This window comes from Notolepis coatsorum (assembly GCF_963971535.1).
Source record: "Notolepis coatsorum genome assembly, chromosome: 7".
NCBI classification, from domain to species: domain Eukaryota; kingdom Metazoa; phylum Chordata; class Actinopteri; order Aulopiformes; family Paralepididae; genus Notolepis; species Notolepis coatsorum.
Window position 1 is genome coordinate 1,743,203 of NC_140171.1, and position 21,361 is coordinate 1,764,563.

At 46.6% G+C, this 21,361-nt stretch overlaps 1 protein-coding gene across 1 annotated transcript in view; it reads right to left on the reverse strand.

Annotated features, from left to right (window-relative positions):
- col9a1a (collagen, type IX, alpha 1a) overlaps positions 1-21,361 on the reverse strand; it is a 78,459-nt gene that overhangs the window by 27,916 nt on the left and 29,182 nt on the right. Inside the window, exons 13-23 of the mRNA XM_084318182.1 lie at positions 20,850-20,903; positions 20,452-20,505; positions 19,375-19,428; positions 17,132-17,185; positions 11,394-11,447; positions 10,690-10,743; positions 8,772-8,825; positions 8,626-8,670; positions 8,468-8,521; positions 5,822-5,875; positions 2,906-2,959 (exon numbers count right to left, since the gene is read on the reverse strand). Coding sequence (XP_084174308.1) covers positions 2,906-2,959; positions 5,822-5,875; positions 8,468-8,521; positions 8,626-8,670; positions 8,772-8,825; positions 10,690-10,743; positions 11,394-11,447; positions 17,132-17,185; positions 19,375-19,428; positions 20,452-20,505; positions 20,850-20,903 — 585 coding nt within the window. The remainder of the gene's footprint in view (positions 1-2,905; positions 2,960-5,821; positions 5,876-8,467; positions 8,522-8,625; positions 8,671-8,771; positions 8,826-10,689; positions 10,744-11,393; positions 11,448-17,131; positions 17,186-19,374; positions 19,429-20,451; positions 20,506-20,849; positions 20,904-21,361) is intronic.

The following is a 21,361-nucleotide window of genomic DNA, read 5'->3' on the forward strand; positions in this document are numbered from 1 at the left end:
TACCGTTGTATTCGTTCGGTACACTACACAGCCGTTCGGTACGGTACGGTACGGTACACCCTGAAACGGTACGGTTCGGTACGGATACGTGTACCTTTACACCCCTAGTTATTTATAATAAAACACAAGATACTTTGTGCCCTAATGATGAGGATAAGCACTTCGTCAAGGATGGACGTCTTCTTGACTTGTGCTGCCCAAGACTAGAAGATAGTCCCACACAATCTAACATAACACCACTTATTTACATTTACATTTACATTTAGTCATTTAGCTGACGCTTTTATCCAAAGCGACTTACAAGTTTTTGTACGACAGGTCATCAGGAAGGGCACAACTCTATCAGCTGAGTAACAATGTTCATCAAACAGTGTTGAGTGCTACAACGTAGGTTAGTTTATTAGGACAAGTGCATGACAGTAAGGTTAGTTAGGGTTAGATATATTTTATTATTTTTATTTCCCTCTTCATCCCTGAGAGACAAACCTCTCTGTCTCCCTCTTCATCACTGAGGCTCCTAGGGGGCCCCCTATATAAAACATGAGGTAGTGACCCCCCCTGTGTCTCACCCTGGTGGGGGCCCCCTATATAAAACATGAGGTAGTGACCCCCCCTGTGTCTCACCATGGTGGGGGCCCCCTATATAAAACATGAGGTAGTGACTCACCATGGTGGGGGCCCCCTATATAAAACATGAGGTAGTGACTCACCATGGTGGGGGGGCCCCCTATATAAAACATGAGGTAGTGACTCACCATGGTGGGGGGCCCCTATATAAAACATGAGGTAGTGACTCACCATGGTGGGGGCCCCCTATATAAAACATGAGGTAGTGACTCACCCTGGTGGGGGCCCCCTATATAAAACATGAGGTAGTGACTCACCATGGTGGGGGCCCCCTATATAAAACATGAGGTAGTGTCTCACCCTGGTGGGGGCCCCCTATATAAAACATGAGGTAGTGACTCACCATGGTGGGGGCCCCCTATATAAAACATGAGGTAGTGACTCACCCTGGTGGGGGCCCCCTATATAAAACATGAGGTAGTGACTCACCATGGTGGGGGCCCCCTATATAAAACATGAGGTAGTGACTCACCATGGTGGGGGCCCCCTATATAAAACATGAGGTAGTGACTCCCCCTGGTGGGGGCCCCCTATATAAAACATGAGGTAGTGACTCACCATGGTGGGGGCCCCCTATATAAAACATGAGGTAGTGTCTCCCCCTGGTGGGGGCCCCCTATATAAAACATGAGGTAGTGACCCCCCCTGGTGGGGGCCCCCTATATAAAACATGAGGTAGTGTCTCCCCCTGGTGGGGGCCCCTATATAAAACATGAGGTAGTGTCTCCCCCTGGTGGGGGCCCCCTATATAAAACATGAGGTAGTGTCTCCCCCTGGTGGGGGCCCCTATATAAAACATGAGGTAGTGTCTCACCCTGGTGGGGGCCCCCTATATAAAACATGAGGTAGTGACTCACCATGGTGGGGGCCCCCTATATAAAACATGAGGTAGTGTCTCCCCCTGGTGGGGGCCCCCTATATAAAACATGAGGTAGTGTCTCACCATGGTGGGGGCCCCCTATATAAAACATGAGGTAGTGTCTCACCCTGGTGGGGGCCCCCTATATAAAACATGAGGTAGTGACTCACCCTGGTGGGGGCCCCCTATATAAAACATGAGGTAGTGACTCACCCTGGTGGGGGCCCCCTATATAAAACATGAGGTAGTGTCTCCCCCTGGTGGGGGCCCCCTATATAAAACATGAGGTAGTGTCTCCCCCTGGTGGGGGCCCCCTATATAAAACATGAGGTAGTGTCTCCCCCTGGTGGGGGCCCCCTATATAAAACATGAGGTAGTGTCTCACCCTGGTGGGGGCCCCCTATATAAAACATGAGGTAGTGACCCCCCCTGGTGGGGGCCCCCTATATAAAACATGAGGTAGTGTCTCACCATGGTGGGGGCCCCCTATATAAAACATGAGGTAGTGTCTCCCCCTGGTGGGGGCCCCCTATATAAAACATGAGGTAGTGTCTCCCCCTGGTGGGGGCCCCCTATATAAAACATGAGGTAGTGTCTCCCCCTGGTGGGGGGGCCCCCTATATAAAACATGAGGTAGTGACCCACCCTGGTGGGGGCCCCCTATATAAAACATGAGGTAGTGTCTCCCCCTGGTGGGGGCCCCCTATATAAAACATGAGGTAGTGACCCCCCCTGGTGGGGGCCCCCTATATAAAACATGAGGTAGTGACTCCCCCTGGTGGGGGCCCCCTATATAAAACATGAGGTAGTGTCTCCCCCTGGTGGGGGCCCCCTATATAAAACATGAGGTAGTGTCTCCCCCTGGTGGGGGCCCCCTATATAAAACATGAGGTAGTGTCTCCCCCTGGTGGGGGGCCCCCTATATAAAACATGAGGTAGTGACTCCCCCTGGTGGGGGCCCCCTATATAAAACATGAGGTAGTGTCTCCCCCTGGTGGGGGCCCCCTATATAAAACATGAGGTAGTGTCTCCCCCTGGTGGGGGCCCCCTATATAAAACATGAGGTAGTGACCCCCCCTGGTGGGGGCCCCCTATATAAAACATGAGGTAGTGTCTCCCCCTGGTGGGGGCCCCCTATATAAAACATGAGGTAGTGTCTCCCCCTGGTGGGGGCCCCCTATATAAAACATGAGGTAGTGACTCACCATGGTGGGGGGGCCCCCTATATAAAACATGAGGTAGTGACTCACCATGGTGGGGGCCCCCTATATAAAACATGAGGTCGTGTCGTCCCCCCCTGACTCACCCTGGTGGGGGCCCCCTATATAAAACATGAGGTAGTGTGTCCCCCCCCCTGACCCCCCCTGGTGGGGGCCCCCTATATAAAACATGAGGTAGTGTCCCCCCCCCCTGACTCACCCTCGCTCCTGGGGCTCCCGCAGGTCCGTCGGGCCCCCTCACTCCTCTCTCGCCCTGAGGATGGAGAGAGCAGAGCAACAACAAGCGTCTTGTTATCAGATTAGGGGTCTGCTCCTTTAAGAGTGATGCATGGTGGGATACCGGTGGGCTACGCAAGCAGGGAATAGTGATACGAGACAGTGTGACTGTACGCGGGAACGAGATACAGTTGTTGTGTATCGTGTTATGTAACGTTAATCAACCGCGTGATTGAAGAAACGCGATGGAAATAAATGCCCAGTCCTGAAGAGAACGGTTTCCAGTGGTTTATTGTCACCCGCCGCACATCTAGAGGGAATTCCCCACGAAGTCCGGCGAGTACGTTAATAAAGTACGTTACTGTACATGACCGGCACTTCGGCCCCTGGAGTGCTAAGAGAACACCCCCTCTGTACCAGGGGGGTGCAGTCAGTGGTGGTCATGCCACGCGGTGCCACGCCGTCCCGGCACTTTTCTGAGCAGAAGTACGCGGCACGGACGTGCACGCGCGAGCACACAAAAATGCGTTCACAACTTTCACTCGACTCGTTGTGCCGTGCGCCAAGTACCCGGTACTCAGCTATCACCTAGAGTATTTGCATAACAATAGGACACCAATAGCATAACAAAGAACGAGAAGAGCAAAACCAAAATACAAGCCCCGACCGGAAGGACGAGACATTTCTTAAGTCGTGCTTCAGAAGGAAACTGTCCTCCTGTAACTAAACTGTAAGTTACATTGTTAATTGAGTTCGCATTTACTTTTCTAGTTTAAGTTATTTCAATTAAAGCAATTGTAACCACAATATTGTATCTACAGTTACATTTAAAACATTGTTTGTTTTTCAACCATATCTGTCGACAATATAATTTCTTTATATTATATCGAAGGCTACACCCTGCTACCTTTTTCAGCTTCTCTATTTCAAGGCAATATTTACAACAAAAACCAAACTAAAACTAGTCATTTCCTATACATGTTTCCTATACTATTTATGCATAATAATCATCTGCTCTGTGCGCACGCGAGGGAACATGTATGCGCGTGCGGGCGTGCCGTCATTTAAACTGAGTACAGCCACTTCTGAAATTACGACCGCACCCCTGCGCTGTACTCTTACTAAGGTTCGAGTTGATACCGAAAAAAGGTAACAGTCTACAGGGGAACAAGTGATGTTCTGAGATGTATTATAACAGAGACGCCAACGAGGGTCTGTTCAAAGTTAGGACCTGTTCAAGAAGGACATTTTAGGAAGCGACCCGTCATTGCTATAATTTAAAGGTGCTATAGATCAAGTCAAGTCAAGAGTTTTATTTGTCACGGCATACGAGTATACAATGAAATGCGGGTGGTCTTGCCCGCAACGATGTGCATAATACAATAGTAATAACATATAATAGAATCCAATAGAACAACATTGTGCAATAAAACAAGTAAACAGAGTAGGGCATATCGGTATCTGTACATGAGTTATTTACAGAGCATGGTAGGACATGCTAGGTCCTGTGGTAGTGCAATACACTGTTAGCTACGGATGAGGCACTGGGTCTTTGTGTACATGCTATTTTATACAATCTCAGGTTATACTATACTATTCTTAAAGTGACCTTTCCTTAGTGGCCATAAGTGTGGGCGTGTGCAGCATGAGTGTGTGCTTGCTCATGTTAAAGTGGCTGCTAGTGTGTGAACGTGTACAGTGTGAGTGTCGTGTGTGTGCTCATGTGTGCTTGTGTGTGGAGAGTTCAGTGTTCAAGGCTCTAACATTCAGCCACTAGGTGTCGCACTAGAGCACCAGCATTTATCCAATCAGGTGCATTCCACGTGGGGAAATGGGAAGTAGGGAGGGTATACATGTATGCAACGTGTAAACTATTCTATTCTATTCTATTCTATTTTAAACAACAACATACATTTTGGACCCACACATTTGTGGGTTTGATCAATTGAAAAATTGTTTGATATGGTTTGAGTATAGTATCTTCAATTTTGTGTAAATTGTTCAGCACTGCTGTTGAGGAGTGCATACTTTTTTTGCAAACCAAAACAACATACTTTATACTTATAGCACATGCATGAGCCTGGTCTCTTTTGAAAGATGACATTCTGAAGTTTCTGATTCCAGAAAAGACATTCACTTTTAGTGCTAACGTAATAGAGTAACTTATGTCTGAACTTGAGTTGTAAAAAAACTTGTTACTCAAGTTTTTCTGTGGTAGTTAGTAGTCCAGAGGTAGTATTTCCCCAGAAGGTGGAAGGTGGTGTGGCTTACAAATCCAGACAGAGCCATAGCCTGAAGCCTTATGTAGTACATATCCAAATTTCATAAAGATCCATTCAGAAATGAGTGATTAGGAGTGATTTTGGTAAACTGTGTACAAAGAAAAACCCAGTTTTCTCATAGACTTCAATTCATTCGGCTGTTTTGCTCTTCCTGTTTTCGTGTTTCTTCGTGTTTTATTTTTTTCTTAGATCCCCTATTAGTCAACTATATAAAAAAAATGAAAAAAGAAAAAGTATAATTATTTTCCATTTTTGATTTTTTTTTATCGTTTAATTTGAGCTGTGGGGGGTGCTTAATGTCTGAAGGAGTCGACAGAAGGCTTCTTGTTCTCTGCGAAAGCATGCAATTGGTCCACTGATGGATACATCTTGATATTTGTCTAGTGTTCATTAGATGGGTGAAATCCTCTTTCAGTGCCTCTGTGCCTGTTTTCTTAGGCAGTTAGCCTCTGGTATGCGTGCCATTAGCGTTAGCCACGCTTCTAGGCCTCTTTTCTTTTGGAAAGAATGATAAAAATGTTTGCATTCGACTAAGAGGTTGGCAGTCGACTACGGCTCCTTTCGATCGATTAGTCGACTAATAGGGGTCAGCCCTAGTTCTGAGGAATCTTACTCACGGGTCCACCTCTTGGCCCATCAGGTCCCACTTCTCCCTGCTCGCCCCGCTCGCCCTGGAAGCAGAGAGAGAGAGAGAGAGAGAGAGAGAGAGAGAGAGAGAGAGAGAGAGAGAGAGAGAGAGAGAGAGAGAGCATAAGACATGCGCTAGTGACAATAACATAATTAGCTTTTCACAAAATAAGAGAAGATACATCTTTATTAATCCTCAGGTGTCAAATCAGCATCAGGAGAGAGAGAGAGAGAGAGAGAGAGAGAGAGAGAGAGAGAGAGAGAGAGAGAGAGAGAGAGAGAGAGAGAGAGAGAGAGAGAGGAGGTACAGGCAGGATAACAAGAGAATAAATACTTCATGTTTGTGTTCTTCACTGAGGATTTCATTTATTATTATTATTAGTAGTAGTAGTAGTAGTAGTAGTAGTAGTAGTAGTAGTAGTAGTAGTAGTAGTAGTAGTAGTAGTAGTAGTAGTAGTAGTAGTAGTAGTAGTAGTAGTAGTAGTAGTAGTAGTAGTAGTAGTAGTAGTAGGGGAGACAGAGTAGAGGAGACAGGAGAGAAGGTTCTTTATTGAGACAGTAGGATGGCTGAGAGGGAGACAGAGTAGAGGAGACACAGGAGAGAAGGTTATTTATTGAGACAGTAGGAAGGCTGAGAGGGAGACAGAGTAGAGGAGACACAGGAGAGAAGGTTCTTTATTGAGACAGTAGGAAGGCTGAGAGGGAGACAGAGTAGAGGAGAGACAGGAGAGAAGGTTCTTTATTGAGACAGTAGGAAGGCTGAGAGGGAGACAGAGTAGGGGAGACACAGGAGAGATGGTTCTTTATTGAGACAGTAGGAAGGCTGAGAGGGAGACAGAGTAGAGGAGAGACAGGAGAGAAGGTTCTTTATTGATACAGTAGGAAGGCTGAGAGGGAGACAGAGTAGAGGAGACACAGGAGAGAATGTTCTTTATTGAGACAGTAGGAAGGCTGAGAGGGAGACAGAGTAGAGGAGACACAGGAGAGAAGGTTCTTTATTGAGACAGTAGGAAGGCTGAGAGGGAGACAGAGTAGGGGAGACACAGGAGAGAATGTTCTTTATTGAGACAGTAGGAAGGCTGAGAGGGAGACAGAGTAGGGGAGACACAGGAGAGAAGGTTCTTTATTGAGACAGTAGGAAGGCTGAGAGGGAGACAGAGTAGGGGAGACACGGGAGAGAAGGTTCTTTATTGAGACAGTAGGAAGGCTGAGAGGGAGACAGAGTAGAGGAGACACAGGGGAGAAGGTTCTTTATTGAGACAGTAGGCAGGCTGAGAGGGAGACAGAGTAGAGCAGGGGTTCCCAAACTTTTCAGGCCAGGGCCCAGAAAATAAGGCATCAGAGAGCCGCGGCCCAATGCACATCGTCGGGCTTTTTTTTTTTTTTTTTTGCCATGCGACCGTTTTTTTAAGCCAAATATCACTTCAATCCTATTAAGTTAGTTCAAGTTAGTTATTCATTTATATGTGCTATTTATGAGAGGGCTAACTTGTTGCAAAATAATAATGATAATAATAATAGCCTCATTAAAATACTATTGTTGTTTCGGTTGTTTTCAGCGTTTTATGTGCATAATTATTTAGTTTGAAATGTTCGTTGAAATAAGTAGATTTTTCGTTTTTGTTTATTTATTAAGTTAATATAAAACCATATAGTCACATTTTAGAATACAATAGAATAGAATTTTAGAATACAACTAGAAACACTGTCCTGGCCTGCTTCTAAGTTCAGTGGCCTGACAAAAAAATAATAATAAAAAAATAAAAAATAAAAAATAAAAATAATTTTTTTTTTTTTTTTTTTTTTTTTTAAATCATCTCGCGGCCCACCCGTGGCTGCTCGCGGCCCACCTTTGGGTCGCGACCCCGACTTTGGGAACCACTGGAGTAGAGGAGACACAGGAGAGAATGTTATTTAGTGAGACAGTAGGATGGCTGAGAGGGAGACAGAGTAGAGGAGACACAGGAGAGATGGTTCTTTATTGAGACAGTAGGAAGGCTGAGAGGGAGACAGAGTAGAGGAGAGACAGGAGAGAAGGTTCTTTATTGATACAGTAGGCAGGCTGAGAGGGAGACAGAGTAGGGGAGACACAGGAGAGAAGGTTCTTTATTGATACAGTAGGCAGGCTGAGAGGGAGACAGTAGGAGAGACACAGGAGAGAAGGTTCTTTAGTGAGACAGTAGGAAGGCTGAGAGGGAGACAGAGTAGAGGAGACACAGGACTATTTCACTGGACTATTTCATACGACTATTTCATCTGACTATTTCATCAGACTATTTGATCAGACTGTTTCATCAGACTATTTCATCTGACTATTTCATTTGACTATTTCATCTGACTATTTCATCTGACTATTTCATCTGACTATTTCATCTGACTATTTCACTGGACTATTTCATACGACTATTTCATCTGACTATTTCATCAGACTATTTGATCAGACTGTTTCATCAGACTATTTCATCTGACTATTTCATTTGACTATTTCATCTGTCATCTGACTATTTCATCTGACTATTTCACTGGACTATATCATTGGACTATTTCATACGACTATTTCATCTGACTATTTCATCTGACTATTTCATCTAACTATTTCATCAGACTATTTCATCGGACTATTTCATCGGACTTACTGATTTCCCAGGTGAACCCATTAGTCCCACCACGCCGGGGTCACCGGTGTTACCCTGGTAACAAAAAGCAGAAAATACAATGTCATATTATTATTGTATCCATGTATCACTGACATTGTATTTACACTGTATTCTGTACGTCATTAGTTAGGTCGTACCGGAGGCCCGCTGGCACCTTTCTGCCCGTAGGAACCTGGCAAACCCTGCGAGAGAAACACGTTACAACCAATCACCAACAGCCAGGCCCACATCTGACACCATTCGTGATGAATCTGAGATGTTTGGGGTCAAAGGTCATACTTACAGGAAGTCCCTGGTTGCCGGCATCACCTGGGCCACCATCTTTCCCAGGAATACCCTGTGGAATAGTGGATTAGAATTCATAAGAATAACAATAATAAAGACATTTACAACTCACTATGTAATAACACTGCTGACGATACTAACTGTCTCGATACCTTAACTTACAAAACAGCAATATTTTAGAGGTCATGTGATCATCTGTATTTTCAAATATTGATTTCAAAATGAACATTAAAGCTACAATCGGTTGATTTGGAAACAGCAGGTTAATCTTTTAGTACCACAGCAACATAAGCGTTGCATGAAAATGACAACAATGGTCCTCATTCTCGAACATGTTCTTAAGTACCTTTATAAATATCTTGGTAAAAATGTTGTACTAACACATTTACAAAAATCAGTGAAACGGTCTCCGTAAGTGACCAAAATCCTTGCAGCTGGGTTCCCATGAATGAAAAACGTCACTCATTCTTAAACTGCAAAGCGCGTTGTCGTACACCTGCATTTGCATACAGACACGCCCCGCCAGCTCCTTATAAGGCGAAGGAGGTGTGTGCAAAACGACAAGGGCCGTATGCAAAACACTGAGAGGGTCGGCATTGCATCTGCACCATGCTGACCCAATCAACAGGTAGAGCGGAAGCGATTTTGCGACTGATCTCAAAATGGGATTAGATCCAAATGTATTGTCATTATACAGCACAAGTACAATACACCATCCCACCAGAGTGCAAATGTAACAGTAAAGTGCAATAGTAACATACAATGCACAGGTGATGAAACACAGACATCTCATTTAGTAACTTGTCAAGAGCCAATCGCGCAGTCATTCAGTATTGACATTACTAAATGAGATGTCAAGCTAATAATGTCATGTTCTACAGTAGGACTTACTACTATAATACCTATTAAAACAAGTGTGTGTGTGTGTGTGCGCGCTCGTGCGCTGAGGCTGCCTCACTAAGCTGCTTCTCCACACATTTATTTTGTTCTAGCAATAGGAATAAATCAAACCAACAATAAATAATATCATAGAGAAGAAGACAGCATATGGCATATTAATGCAGTATATTCCACTATACAGTAGCTATATCCACGGCGATCGGTTTAGTTCTTATTTATTTAGGCTGCAGTGTATGTGTGTAATGCTCACGATGCCTCATTGAGTCAGGACTATAAATGCAAAACTTAATTGTTAATGATACAAATGTTGTTGTGTTTATTATCATTATAATTATTTAATTCCACGGATGTCTGTAGTATCGGCGATCCCCAACAATGACTTGTCCCCAGAGAAAGCTGTTGAAAACACGGGCGCACACCGGTCTGTCCGACTTACGACTGCCTTTTTTCGAGTTCGTAAATCCTACATAAAAAATGAATTTACAATACAAAGCCGCTCGAGAATGCCGAATAAGTACGTAAATCGAGTTACGGAGGAATTCCTTGGTAACTTTCATCACGTACGTCCGTTCAAGAACGACGACCAATGTTTTTTGTCGTAAGCATTGGCGTTAGCATTAGCTACATATAATAAATTGTCACTTATTAGTTCATGAGAAACCATCTCTGAGCCACAACAAGGTTCATACACAGCATCTAGGGGGCAATTCTTAAAAAGATTCAATTTGAAAAACAATCTTAAATTGTATTTAACACTGTATTTTGTATTTTGTTTTGTTTTGTTTTTTTGTTTTCTGTTTCTTTGCTTGCATGTAATTTTAGCCATCTTAATTGTTAGTTTCATTGTGTATTGTATGTTGAGTACTGACTTTTAATAATTCTGTTTTGCAATAATTGTTTTTGTATGTATTTTTTGTGTGGACCCCAGGAAGACTAGCTGGTTGCCATGGCACCAGCTAATGGGGATCCGTAATCAAATCAAAATCTAAAAATCTAAACCTTCAAGCGATGGTTACCTTGGATCCTGGTAATCCAGGAATTCCCTCACGGCCGTCGGGACCACCAAGACCCTGATCAGGAGGGAGGAAACATTTAAAACTACAGAACCTGACAAACTATAGTACACTGAGAATCCACCCTGACAGGAGGTCCAACTATAGTACACTGAGAATCTAACCCTGACAGGAGGTCCAACTATAGTACACTGAGAATTAGGGATGTTCGATATTGGCTTTTCTACCGATATCCGATAAATACCAATATTGTCCAACTCTTAATTTCCCATACCGATATCAACCGATACCGATATATGCAGGAATAATTTCAGGTAATTAACATTCCATATCTCTTGTCGTGGAATTAACACAACATTATGCATTCTTTTGACAATAAATAAAATTAGAATTTGTTCTTACTTGCTTGCCTGGGTAAATAAATGTTAAATGAATGTTAAAAAAATAAATGAAAAAATATATATATATTTTTTTGAAAACTGATACCGAAAATGTCCGATATTACATTTGAATGCCAATATCGTTAGGCCGATAATATCGGACATCCCTGCTGAGAATCTAACCCTAACCCGGACAGGTCCTGTGAAATCCAAATGAAAGAGTTTGTCCTGGGTTTCAAATGGTTAAATTCTATTAAGATGTATAGAGTTCATCAGCTGACTGGGAACAAGGAGGATGAAGATGTGATGAAGAGGAGTGTGACTCACAGCCTCTCCCTCGGGCCCTGGGACGCCCCTGATCCCCGCTGGCCCCCGAGGCCCCTGCGGAACAACAACACATCACAAGCTCAGACCATAGATACAATTATCTTTTTTTATTAATAAAGGTGCTGTAACGTAACATTCAGCCACTAGGTGTCGCACTAGAGCACCAGCATGTCATCTATCCAATCAGGTGCTACAGATCACATTCAGCCACTAGGTGTCGCACTAGAGCACCAGCATGTCATTTATCCAATCAGTGGGGGCATTTCACGTGGGGAAAGGGGAAGTAGGGAGGGGGGGGGGGGATACATTCATCTTTGGACCCGCAAAACATTTTTAAATGATAAATTCATTAATCAATAATAATTTTGGGGGGAAAAGCAATACTTTTATTCTGCACATTTCTAAAAGCTCTGTGTATATTACTCTACATACAAATGTTATCTGTAGCCCTTTTAAGCTTTAGCAGATACAAGCTTCGTGAATACCATCACAGTCCCAGAGCCAATCAGATACAAGCTTCGTGAATACCATCACAGTCCCAGAGCCAATCAGATACAAGCTTCGTGAATACCATCACAGTCCCAGAGCCAATCAGATGCAAGCTTCGTGAATACCATCACAGTCCCAGAGCCAATCAGATACAAGCTTCGTGAATACCATCACAGTCCCAGAGCCAATCACTAATCTGCAGCTGCTCAGGAATATATAATAATGCAGGACTTTAGAGAAGTCTTTATTTGGCGCGCGCGTGTGTTTTAGGGGCTAGATGGTAACCTCCAGGTGTTAGGGGCTAGGTGGTAACCTCCAGGTGTAAGGGGCTAGGTAGTGACCTCCAGGTGTTAGGGCGTAGGTGGTGACCTCCAGGTGTTAGGGGCTAGGTGGTGACCTCCAGGTGTTAGGGGCTAGATGGTAACCTCCAGCTGTTAGGGGCTAGCTGGTGACCTCCAGGTGTTAGGGGCTAGATGGTGACCTCCAGGTGTTAGGGGCTAGGTGGTGACCTCCAGGTGTTAGGGGCTAGATGGTGAGCTCCAGGTGTTAGGGGCTAGATGGTAACCTCCAGGTGTTAGGGGCTAGGTGGTAACCTCCAGGTGTTAGGGGCTAGGTGGTAACCTCCAGGTGTTAGGGGCTAGGTGGTGACCTCCAGGTGTTAGGGGCTAGGTGGTAACCTCCAGGTGTTAGGGGCTAGGTGGTAACCTCCAGGTGTTAGGGGCTAGGTGGTGACCTCCAGGTGTTAGGGGCTAGGTGGTGACCTCCGGGTGTTAGGGGCTAGATGGTGACCTCCAGGTGTTAGGGGCTAGGTGGTAACCTCCAGGTGTTAGGGGCTAGATGGTGACCTCCAGGTGTTAGGGGCTAGATGGTGACCTCCGGGTGTTAGGGGCTAGGTGGTGACCTCCAGGTGTTAGGGGCTAGGTGGTGACCTCCAGGTGTTAGGGGCTAGATGGTGACCTCCAGGTGTTAGGGGCTAGGTGGTGACCTCCGGGTGTTAGGGGCTAGATGGTGACCTCCAGGTGTTAGGGGCTAGGTGGTAACCTCCAGGTGTTAGGGGCTAGATGGTGACCTCCAGGTGTTAGGGGCTAGATGGTAACCTCCGGGTGTTATCAATCAATCAATCAAATTTATTTATAAAGCACATTTCACATGACGCGTGTCAACCAAAGTGCTGTACAGAGGGTAAATACATAAATACATAAGATACATATAGACAACAATCACACTCCGTTTTATGGGAGGGCACACAGGCAAACACATAGAAAAACAGGGCATGAGTCAGTGAACGGGAAAGGCTAGTAGGTAGAAGTGGGTTTTGAGCCTCGATTTGAAGGCATCTATCGAGGGGGCGAGCCTAATGGAGGTGGGGATGCTGTTCCACAGTTCAGGGGCTGCGATAGCAAAGGCACGGCCCCCCCTGAGCTTGAGGTTAGACCTCCGGACTGTCAGAAGCCTCTGATCAGCTGACCTGAGGGACCTGGTGTTGGAATAGGGGGATAGGAGGTCTGAGATGTAGGAGGGTGTGTGACCATTAAGGGCTTTAAAAACAAATAGGAGAACCTTAAAATCTATCCTGTAGCGTACTGGGAGCCAATGAAGGGAGGCAAGGACAGGGGTGATGTGGTCTCTCTTGCGGGTTCCGGTCAACAGTCTGGCAGCAGCGTTTTGTACCAGTTGTAAGCGGGACAGGGAAGACTGGTTAATGCCTATATAGAGGGAGTTGCAGTAGTCTAATCTAGATGAAATGAAGGCGTGAATGACTCTCTGAAGGTCTGCAGGGGAGAGAAGGGCTTTGAGTTTGGCAATGGTGCGTAGTTGGAAAAAACATGCCTTTACCACTGAGTTTACTTGTCTGTCAAATTTAAATTGTGGATCAAAAATGACACCTAGGTTCTTGACATACGGCTTGACCAGGGAGGACAGGTTGCCAAGGCTGTTGGTAAGGGTGGTGACAGCGTCTGGGGGACCAAAGAGGATTATTTCGGATTTGTTTTGATTTAGTTGTAGAGAGTTTTGTGCCATCCAACATTTAACATCATCCAGGCAGGATATGAGACTGTTAAGTAGAGACTGGTTGTTGGGTTTCAGGGAAACATAAAGCTGTGTGTCGTCAGCATAACAGTGAAAAGAGATGTTGTGCTTCTGAATGATTGGACCAAGGGGTAGCATGTAAAGGGAGAACAGGATCGGGCCAAGGATGGACCCTTGTGGGACCCCACAGGAGAGGGAGGTTGAGGGGGAGGAGCAGTTGGCGATGTTGACAGCAAAGCTTCTATTTGTGAGATAGGAGGAAAACCATGCTAATGCAGTGTCACTGACACCAACCCCATGTTGGAGACGATCTAATAAAATGGTGTGATCAACAGTGTCGAAGGCTGCACTGAGGTCAAGCAGCATTAAAATAGAGCAGTCACGGTTGTCAGCGGCGAGGAGTAGGTCATTTGACACTTTAAGGAGGGCTGATTCTGTGCTATGGCCAGTCCTGAACCCTGACTGAAATGTCTCCAGGATGCTGTTCTGGTGCAGGTAGATGGTAACCTCCGGGTGTTAGGGGCTAGATGGTAACCTCCGGGTGTTAGGGGCTAGATGGTGACCTCCAGGTGTTAGGGGCTAGATGGTGACCTCCAGGTGTTAGGGGCTAGATGGTAACCTCCGGGTGTTAGGGGCTAGGTGGTAACCTCCAGGTGTTAGGGGCTAGATGGTGACCTCCAGGTGTTAGGGGCTAGGTGGTGACCTCCAGGTGTTAGGGGCTAGATGGTGACCTCCAGGTGTTAGGGGCTAGGTGGTGACCTCCAGGTGTTAGGGGCTAGGTGGTGACCTCCAGGTGTTAGGGGCTAGATGGTGACCTCCAGGTGTTAGGGGCTAGGTGGTGACCTCCAGGTGTTAGGGGCTAGGTGGTAACCTCCAGGTGTTAGGGGCTAGATGGTGACCTCCAGGTGTTAGGGGCTAGGTGGTGACCTCCAGGTGTTAGGGGCTAGATGGTAACCTCCAGGTGTTAGGGGCTAGGTGGTGACCTCCGGGTGTTAGGGGCTAGATGGTAACCTCCAGGTGTTAGGGGCTAGGTGGTGACCTCCGGGTGTTAGGGGCTAGATGGTAACCTCCAGGTGTTAGGGGCTAGATGGTGACCTCCAGGTGTTAGGGGCTAGATGGTGACCTCCGGGTGTTAGGGGCTAGGTGGTGACCTCCAGGTGTTAGGGGCTAGATGGTAACCTCCGGGTGTTAGGGGCTAGGTGGTGACCTCCAGGTGTTAGGGGCTAGATGGTGACCTCCAAGTGTTAGGGGCTAGATGGTAACCTCCAGGTGTTAGGGGCTAGATGGTGACCTCCAGGTGTTAGGGGCTAGATGGTGACCTCCAGGTGTTAGGGGCTAGATGGTAACCTCCAGGTGTTAGGGGCTAGATGGTGACCTCCAGGTGTTAGGGGCTAGGTGGTGACCTCCAGGTGTTAGGGGCTAGATGGTAACCTCCAGGTGTTAGGGGCTAGATGGTGACCTCCAGGTGTTAGGGGCTAGGTGGTAACCTCCAGGTGTTAGGGGCTAGATGGTAACCTCCAGGTGTTAGGGGCTAGATGGTAACCTCCAGGTGTTAGGGGCTAGATGGTAACCTCCAGGTGTTAGGGGCTAGGTGGTGACCTCCAGGTGTTAGGGGCTAGATGGTAACCTCCGGGTGTTAGGGGCTAGGTGGTAACCTCCAGGTGTTAGGGGCTAGATGGTGACCTCCGGGTGTTAGGGGCTAGGTGGTGACCTCCAGGTGTTAGGGGCTAGATGGTGACCTCCGGGTGTTAGGGGCTAGATGGTGACCTCCAGGTGTTAGGGGCTAGATGGTAACCTCCGGGTGTTAGGGGCTAGGTGGTAACCTCCAGGTGTTAGGGGCTAGATGGTGACCTCCGGGTGTTAGGGGCTAGGTGGTGACCTCCAGGTGTTAGGGGCTAGATGGTGACCTCCAGGTGTTAGGGGCTAGATGGTGACCTCCAGGTGTTAGGGGCTAGATGGTGACCTCCAGGTGTTAGGGGCTAGGTGGTGACCTCCAGGTGTTAGGGGCTAGGTGGTAACCTCCGGGTGTTAGGGGCTAGGTGGTGACCTCCAGGTGTTAGGGGCTAGATGGTGACCTCCAGGTGTTAGGGGCTAGGTGGTAACCTCCGGGTGTTAGGGGCTAGATGGTAACCTCCAGGTGTTAGGGGCTAGATGGTGACCTCCAGGTGTTAGGGGCTAGATGGTAACCTCCGGGTGTTAGGGGCTAGGTGGTAACCTCCAGGTGTTAGGGGCTAGATGGTGACCTCCGGGTGTTAGGGGCTAGGTGGTGACCTCCAGGTGTTAGGGGCTAGATGGTGACCTCCGGGTGTTAGGGGCTAGATGGTGACCTCCAGGTGTTAGGGGCTAGATGGTAACCTCCGGGTGTTAGGGGCTAGGTGGTAACCTCCAGGTGTTAGGGGCTAGATGGTGACCTCCGGGTGTTAGGGGCTAGGTGGTGACCTCCAGGTGTTAGGGGCTAGATGGTGACCTCCAGGTGTTAGGGGCTAGATGGTGACCTCCAGGTGTTAGGGGCTAGATGGTGACCTCCAGGTGTTAGGGGCTAGGTGGTGACCTCCAGGTGTTAGGGGCTAGGTGGTAACCTCCGGGTGTTAGGGGCTAGGTGGTGACCTCCAGGTGTTAGGGGCTAGATGGTGACCTCCAGGTGTTAGGGGCTAGGTGGTAACCTCCAGGTGTTAGGGGCTAGATGGTAACCTCCAGGTGTTAGGGGCTAGATGGTGACCTCCAGGTGTTAGGGGCTAGGTGGTGACCTCCAGGTGTTAGGGGCTAGGTGGTAACCTCCAGGTGTTAGGGGCTAGGTGGTAACCTCCGGGTGTTAGGGGCTAGGTGGTAACCTCCGGGTGTTAGGGGCTAGGTGGTAACCTCCAGGTGTTAGGGGCTAGATGGTAACCTCCAGGTGTTAGGGGCTAGATGGTGACCTCCAGGTGTTAGGGGCTAGGTGGTGACCTCCAGGTGTTAGGGGCTAGGTGGTAACCTCCAGGTGTTAGGGGCTAGGTGGTAACCTCCGGGTGTTAGGGGCTAGGTGGTAACCTCCGGGTGTTAGGGGCTAGGTAAGCTAACATCAGCACCCGGTGCTTTGAGAGAATAATGCAGACGATGCCGTCGCCATGGTTTCCAGTTATCTGTAGATCTGACTTGACATGTGGTGCCTGGCAGAGAACACATGACAGAGTTAGGTTAGGTCAAAGGTTAAAGGTCACATTAACCCTTTAAGAACTTACCAGCCCCCCCTTCGGTCCAGTCTCGCCCACCACTCCTCTCTGGCCCACGTCGCCCTGCAGAAACACAACCCAGTTTAACCAGTTAACCAGTTTAACCAGTTTAACCAGTTTAACCAATGTAACCAGTTTAACCAGTTTAACCAGTTTAACCAGTTTAACCAGTTTAACCAGTTTAACCAGTTTAACCAGTTTAACCAATGTAACCAGTGTTACCAGTTTAACCAATGTAACCAGTGTTACCAGTTTAACCAGTTTAACCAGTTTAACCAATGTAACCAGTGTTACCAGTTTAACCAGTTTAACCAGTTTAACCAATGTAACCAGTGTTACCAGTTTAACCAATGTAACCAGTGTTACCAGTTTAACCAGTTTAACCAGTTTAACCAATGTAACCAGTGTTACCAGTTTAACCAGTTTAACCAGTGTAACCAGTGTTACCAGTTTAACCAGTAAGCACCTACAGGTCAGCTGTATGTATAAAAATGACTAAAAATATAACAGAGCTCTATGGAGAAACCATGACACTCCCCTGACTAACAGTATAATGGAGCTCTATGGAGAAACCATGACACTGCCCTGACTAAAAGTACAATGGAGCTCTATGGAGAAACTGTGACACTCCCCTGACTAAAAGTATAATGGAGCTCTATGGAGAAACCATGACACTCCCCTGACTAAAAGTACAATGGAGCTCTATGGAGAAACCATGACACTCCCCTGACTAAAAGTATAATGGAGCTCTATGGAGAAACCATGACACTCTCCCGACTAAAAGTATAATGGAGCTCTATGGAGAAACCATGACACTCTCCTGACTAAAAGTTAAATGGAGCTCTATGGAGAAACCATGGCACTCCCCTGACTAAAAGTATAATGGAGCTCTATGGAGAAACCATGACACTGCCCTGACTAAAAGTACAATGGAGATCTATGGAGAAACTGTGACACTCCCCTGACTAAAAGTATAATGGAGCTCTATGGAGAAACCACGACACTCCCCTGACTAACAGTATAATGGAGCTCTATGGAGAAACCACGACACTCCCCTGACTAACAGTATAATGGAGCTCTATGGAGAAACCACGACACTCCCCTGACTAACAGTATAATGGAGCTCTATGGAGAAACCATGACACTGCCCTGACTAACAGTATAATGGAGCTCTATGGAGAAACCATGACACTGCCCTGACTAAAAGTAAAATGGAGCTCTATGGAGAAACCATGACACTCCCCTGACTAACAGTATAATGGAGCTCTATGGAGAAACCGTGGCACTCCCCTGACTAAAAGTATAATGGAGCTCTATGGAGAAACCATGACACTGCCCTGACTAAAAGTACAATGGAGCTCTATGGAGAAACTGTGACACTCCCCTGACTAAAAGTATAATGGAGCTCTATGGAGAAACCACGACACTCCCCTGACTAAAAGTATAATGGAGCTCTATGGAGAAACCATGGCACTCCCCTGACTAAAAGTATAATGGAGCTCTATGGAGAAACCATGACACTGCCCTGACTAAAAGTACAATGGAGATCTATGGAGAAACTGTGACACTCCCCTGACTAAAAGTATAATGGAGCTCTATGGAGAAACCACGACACTCCCCTGACTAACAGTATAATGGAGCTCTATGGAGAAACCACGACACTCCCCTGACTAACAGTATAATGGAGCTCTATGGAGAAACCACGACACTCCCCTGACTAACAGTATAATGGAGCTCTATGGAGAAACCATGACACTGCCCTGACTAACAGTATAATGGAGCTCTATGGAGAAACCATGACACTGCCCTGACTAAAAGTAAAATGGAGCTCTATGGAGAAACCATGACACTCCCCTGACTAACAGTATAATGGAGCTCTATGGAGAAACCGTGGCACTCCCCTGACTAAAAGTATAATGGAGCTCTATGGAGAAACCATGACACTGCCCTGACTAAAAGTACAATGGAGCTCTATGGAGAAACTGTGACACTCCCCTGACTAAAAGTATAATGGAGCTCTATGGAGAAACCACGACACTCCCCTGACTAAAAGTATAATGGAGCTCTATGGAGAAACCATGACACTGCCCTGACTAACAGTATAATGGAGCTCTATGGAGAAACCTGTCCACAGAGCACTTTAAAGACGAGATGAGGGTGATCCACAGGGTGAGACACAGAGCGAACGGTAACATCGGTCACCACTGAAGAAGAAATAAGTAAATAACCGGATGTCACCACCGGGAACGTACCGGGTGTCCCTGGATCCCCACCGGACCGCCGTCACCGGGCTTCCCACGAGGCCCCTGAGGTGGCAAACACACATCGGTTGGTTTGGTTAGTTCAGTGCTTCTCAAACTTTTTCTGTCAGGCCCCCCTTTGGCGGACCAAAATATTCATAGTCATGAAATGGGCCATGTTTAAAATTATTGAAATAACACCAATATCGTGACCTTTCAAATTGGCCCTATATTTTGTTTTCAGAGCTGTCATGGATGAAAAGCCAGCTTCACACAGATACTGTATGTGGTGCTGAATGGTATCAACACCTTAACTGCTGCATCATGAGATACTTGGTGGGCCATGAGATGAGATACTTGGTACTCAGCACCACACTCTGAAACGAGCTCTCCAGGTGGTATCAGATGAGATTTCAAAGAGTTCTTCCAAGAGTTTGGATGGAGATGTGTCAGGAAGCTTTGTCTCAATGTTGTCTGTAAAGGTTTTTTTTTATCCAGAGTAACTTGGTGATCCTTTTCTGTGTTTTATTAAATAATGATTTTCAGATTTTGAGAAATGGTATTTTCATGGAGAACAGTGCAGCTGCAACAGATAGCACTTTAGTGATAATTTTCTGTAATAAAAAAAAAAAAAAAACGTTTTTTTTTGTTTTTGTTTTTTTTAATAAATCTCAAGGTCCCCCCTGTCATGCCTCTGCGCCCCCCCCTGGGGGGCGCGCCCCCCACTTTGAGAAACACTGGGTTAGTTAGTTGTTTAACCCTTTAAAGCACTGCCACACTACAGAAGGTTAACCCTTTACTATCACACTACACTAACGGTTTTACCGTTAACCTTCTGTAGTGTGGCAGTGAAAGGGTTAACCGGCTGTCGTGTGGCAAGTGAAAGGGTTAACCCTCTGTGTATTGTCGCGGTGAAAGGGTTAACCGTTTTGGTAGTGCGAAGGTGAAAAGGTTTCATCGTTTCATCGAATGATTGCAAGGCACTGTGTGTGTGCGTGTCGTGTGTGTGTGTGCGTGTGTGTGTGTGTGTGTGTGTGTGTGTGTGTGTGTGTGTGTGTGTGTGTGTGTGTGACCTCACAACCCTCTTACCCTGTCGCCCTTTGACCCCATTATCCCTGTTATCCCTCTCGGTCCACCTTGTCCCTAAAGTCACTCAGCAGAGAGAGAGAGAGAGAGGGAGAGAGAGAGAGAGAGAGAGAGAGAGAGAGAGAGAGAGAGAGAGAGAGAGAGAGAGAGAGGGAGAGAGAGAGAGAGAGCACAGAGAGAGAGAGAGAGAGAGAGAGAGAGAGAGAGAGAGAGAGAGAGAGAGAGAGAGAGGGGTAGAGAGAGAGCAGAGAGAGAGAGAGAGAGAGAGAGAGAGAGAGAGAGAGAGAGGAAGAGAGAGAGAGAGAGAGAGAATCAGAGAGAATGTTAATCCGCTTGAAACACAGACAATTTCTGATATTCATCTGAAACTCATGGAGAGAGAAACGGTGAATATATTTTACTGGTAATCCTTGAGCTCCGACGTCTCCAGATCCTCCTTGCTCGCCCTCCACTCCCTGCAAGAGAGAGAGAGAGGGACACAGATTAGAGAGAGAGAGCAGCACACAGATTAGAGAGAGAGAGCAACACACATATTAGAGAGAGAGAGAGACACAGATTAGAGAGAGAGAGAGAGACACAGATTAGAGAGAGAGAGAGACACAGATTAGAGAGAGAGAGAAACACAGATTAGAGAGAGAGAGAGAGACACAGATTAGAGAGAGAGAGCAGCTCACAGATTAGAGAGAGAGAGCAGCACACAGATTAGAGAGAGAGAGAGAGCAGGACACAGATTAGAGAGAGAGAGCAGCACACAGATTAGATAGAGAGAGAGAGAGCAGGACACAGATTAGAGAGAGAGAGAGAGCACAGCACACAGATTAGAGAGAGAGAGACACACAGATTAGAGAGAGAGAGACACAGATTAGAGAGAGAGAGCAGCACTCAGATTAGAGAGAGAGAGAGAGAGCAGGAC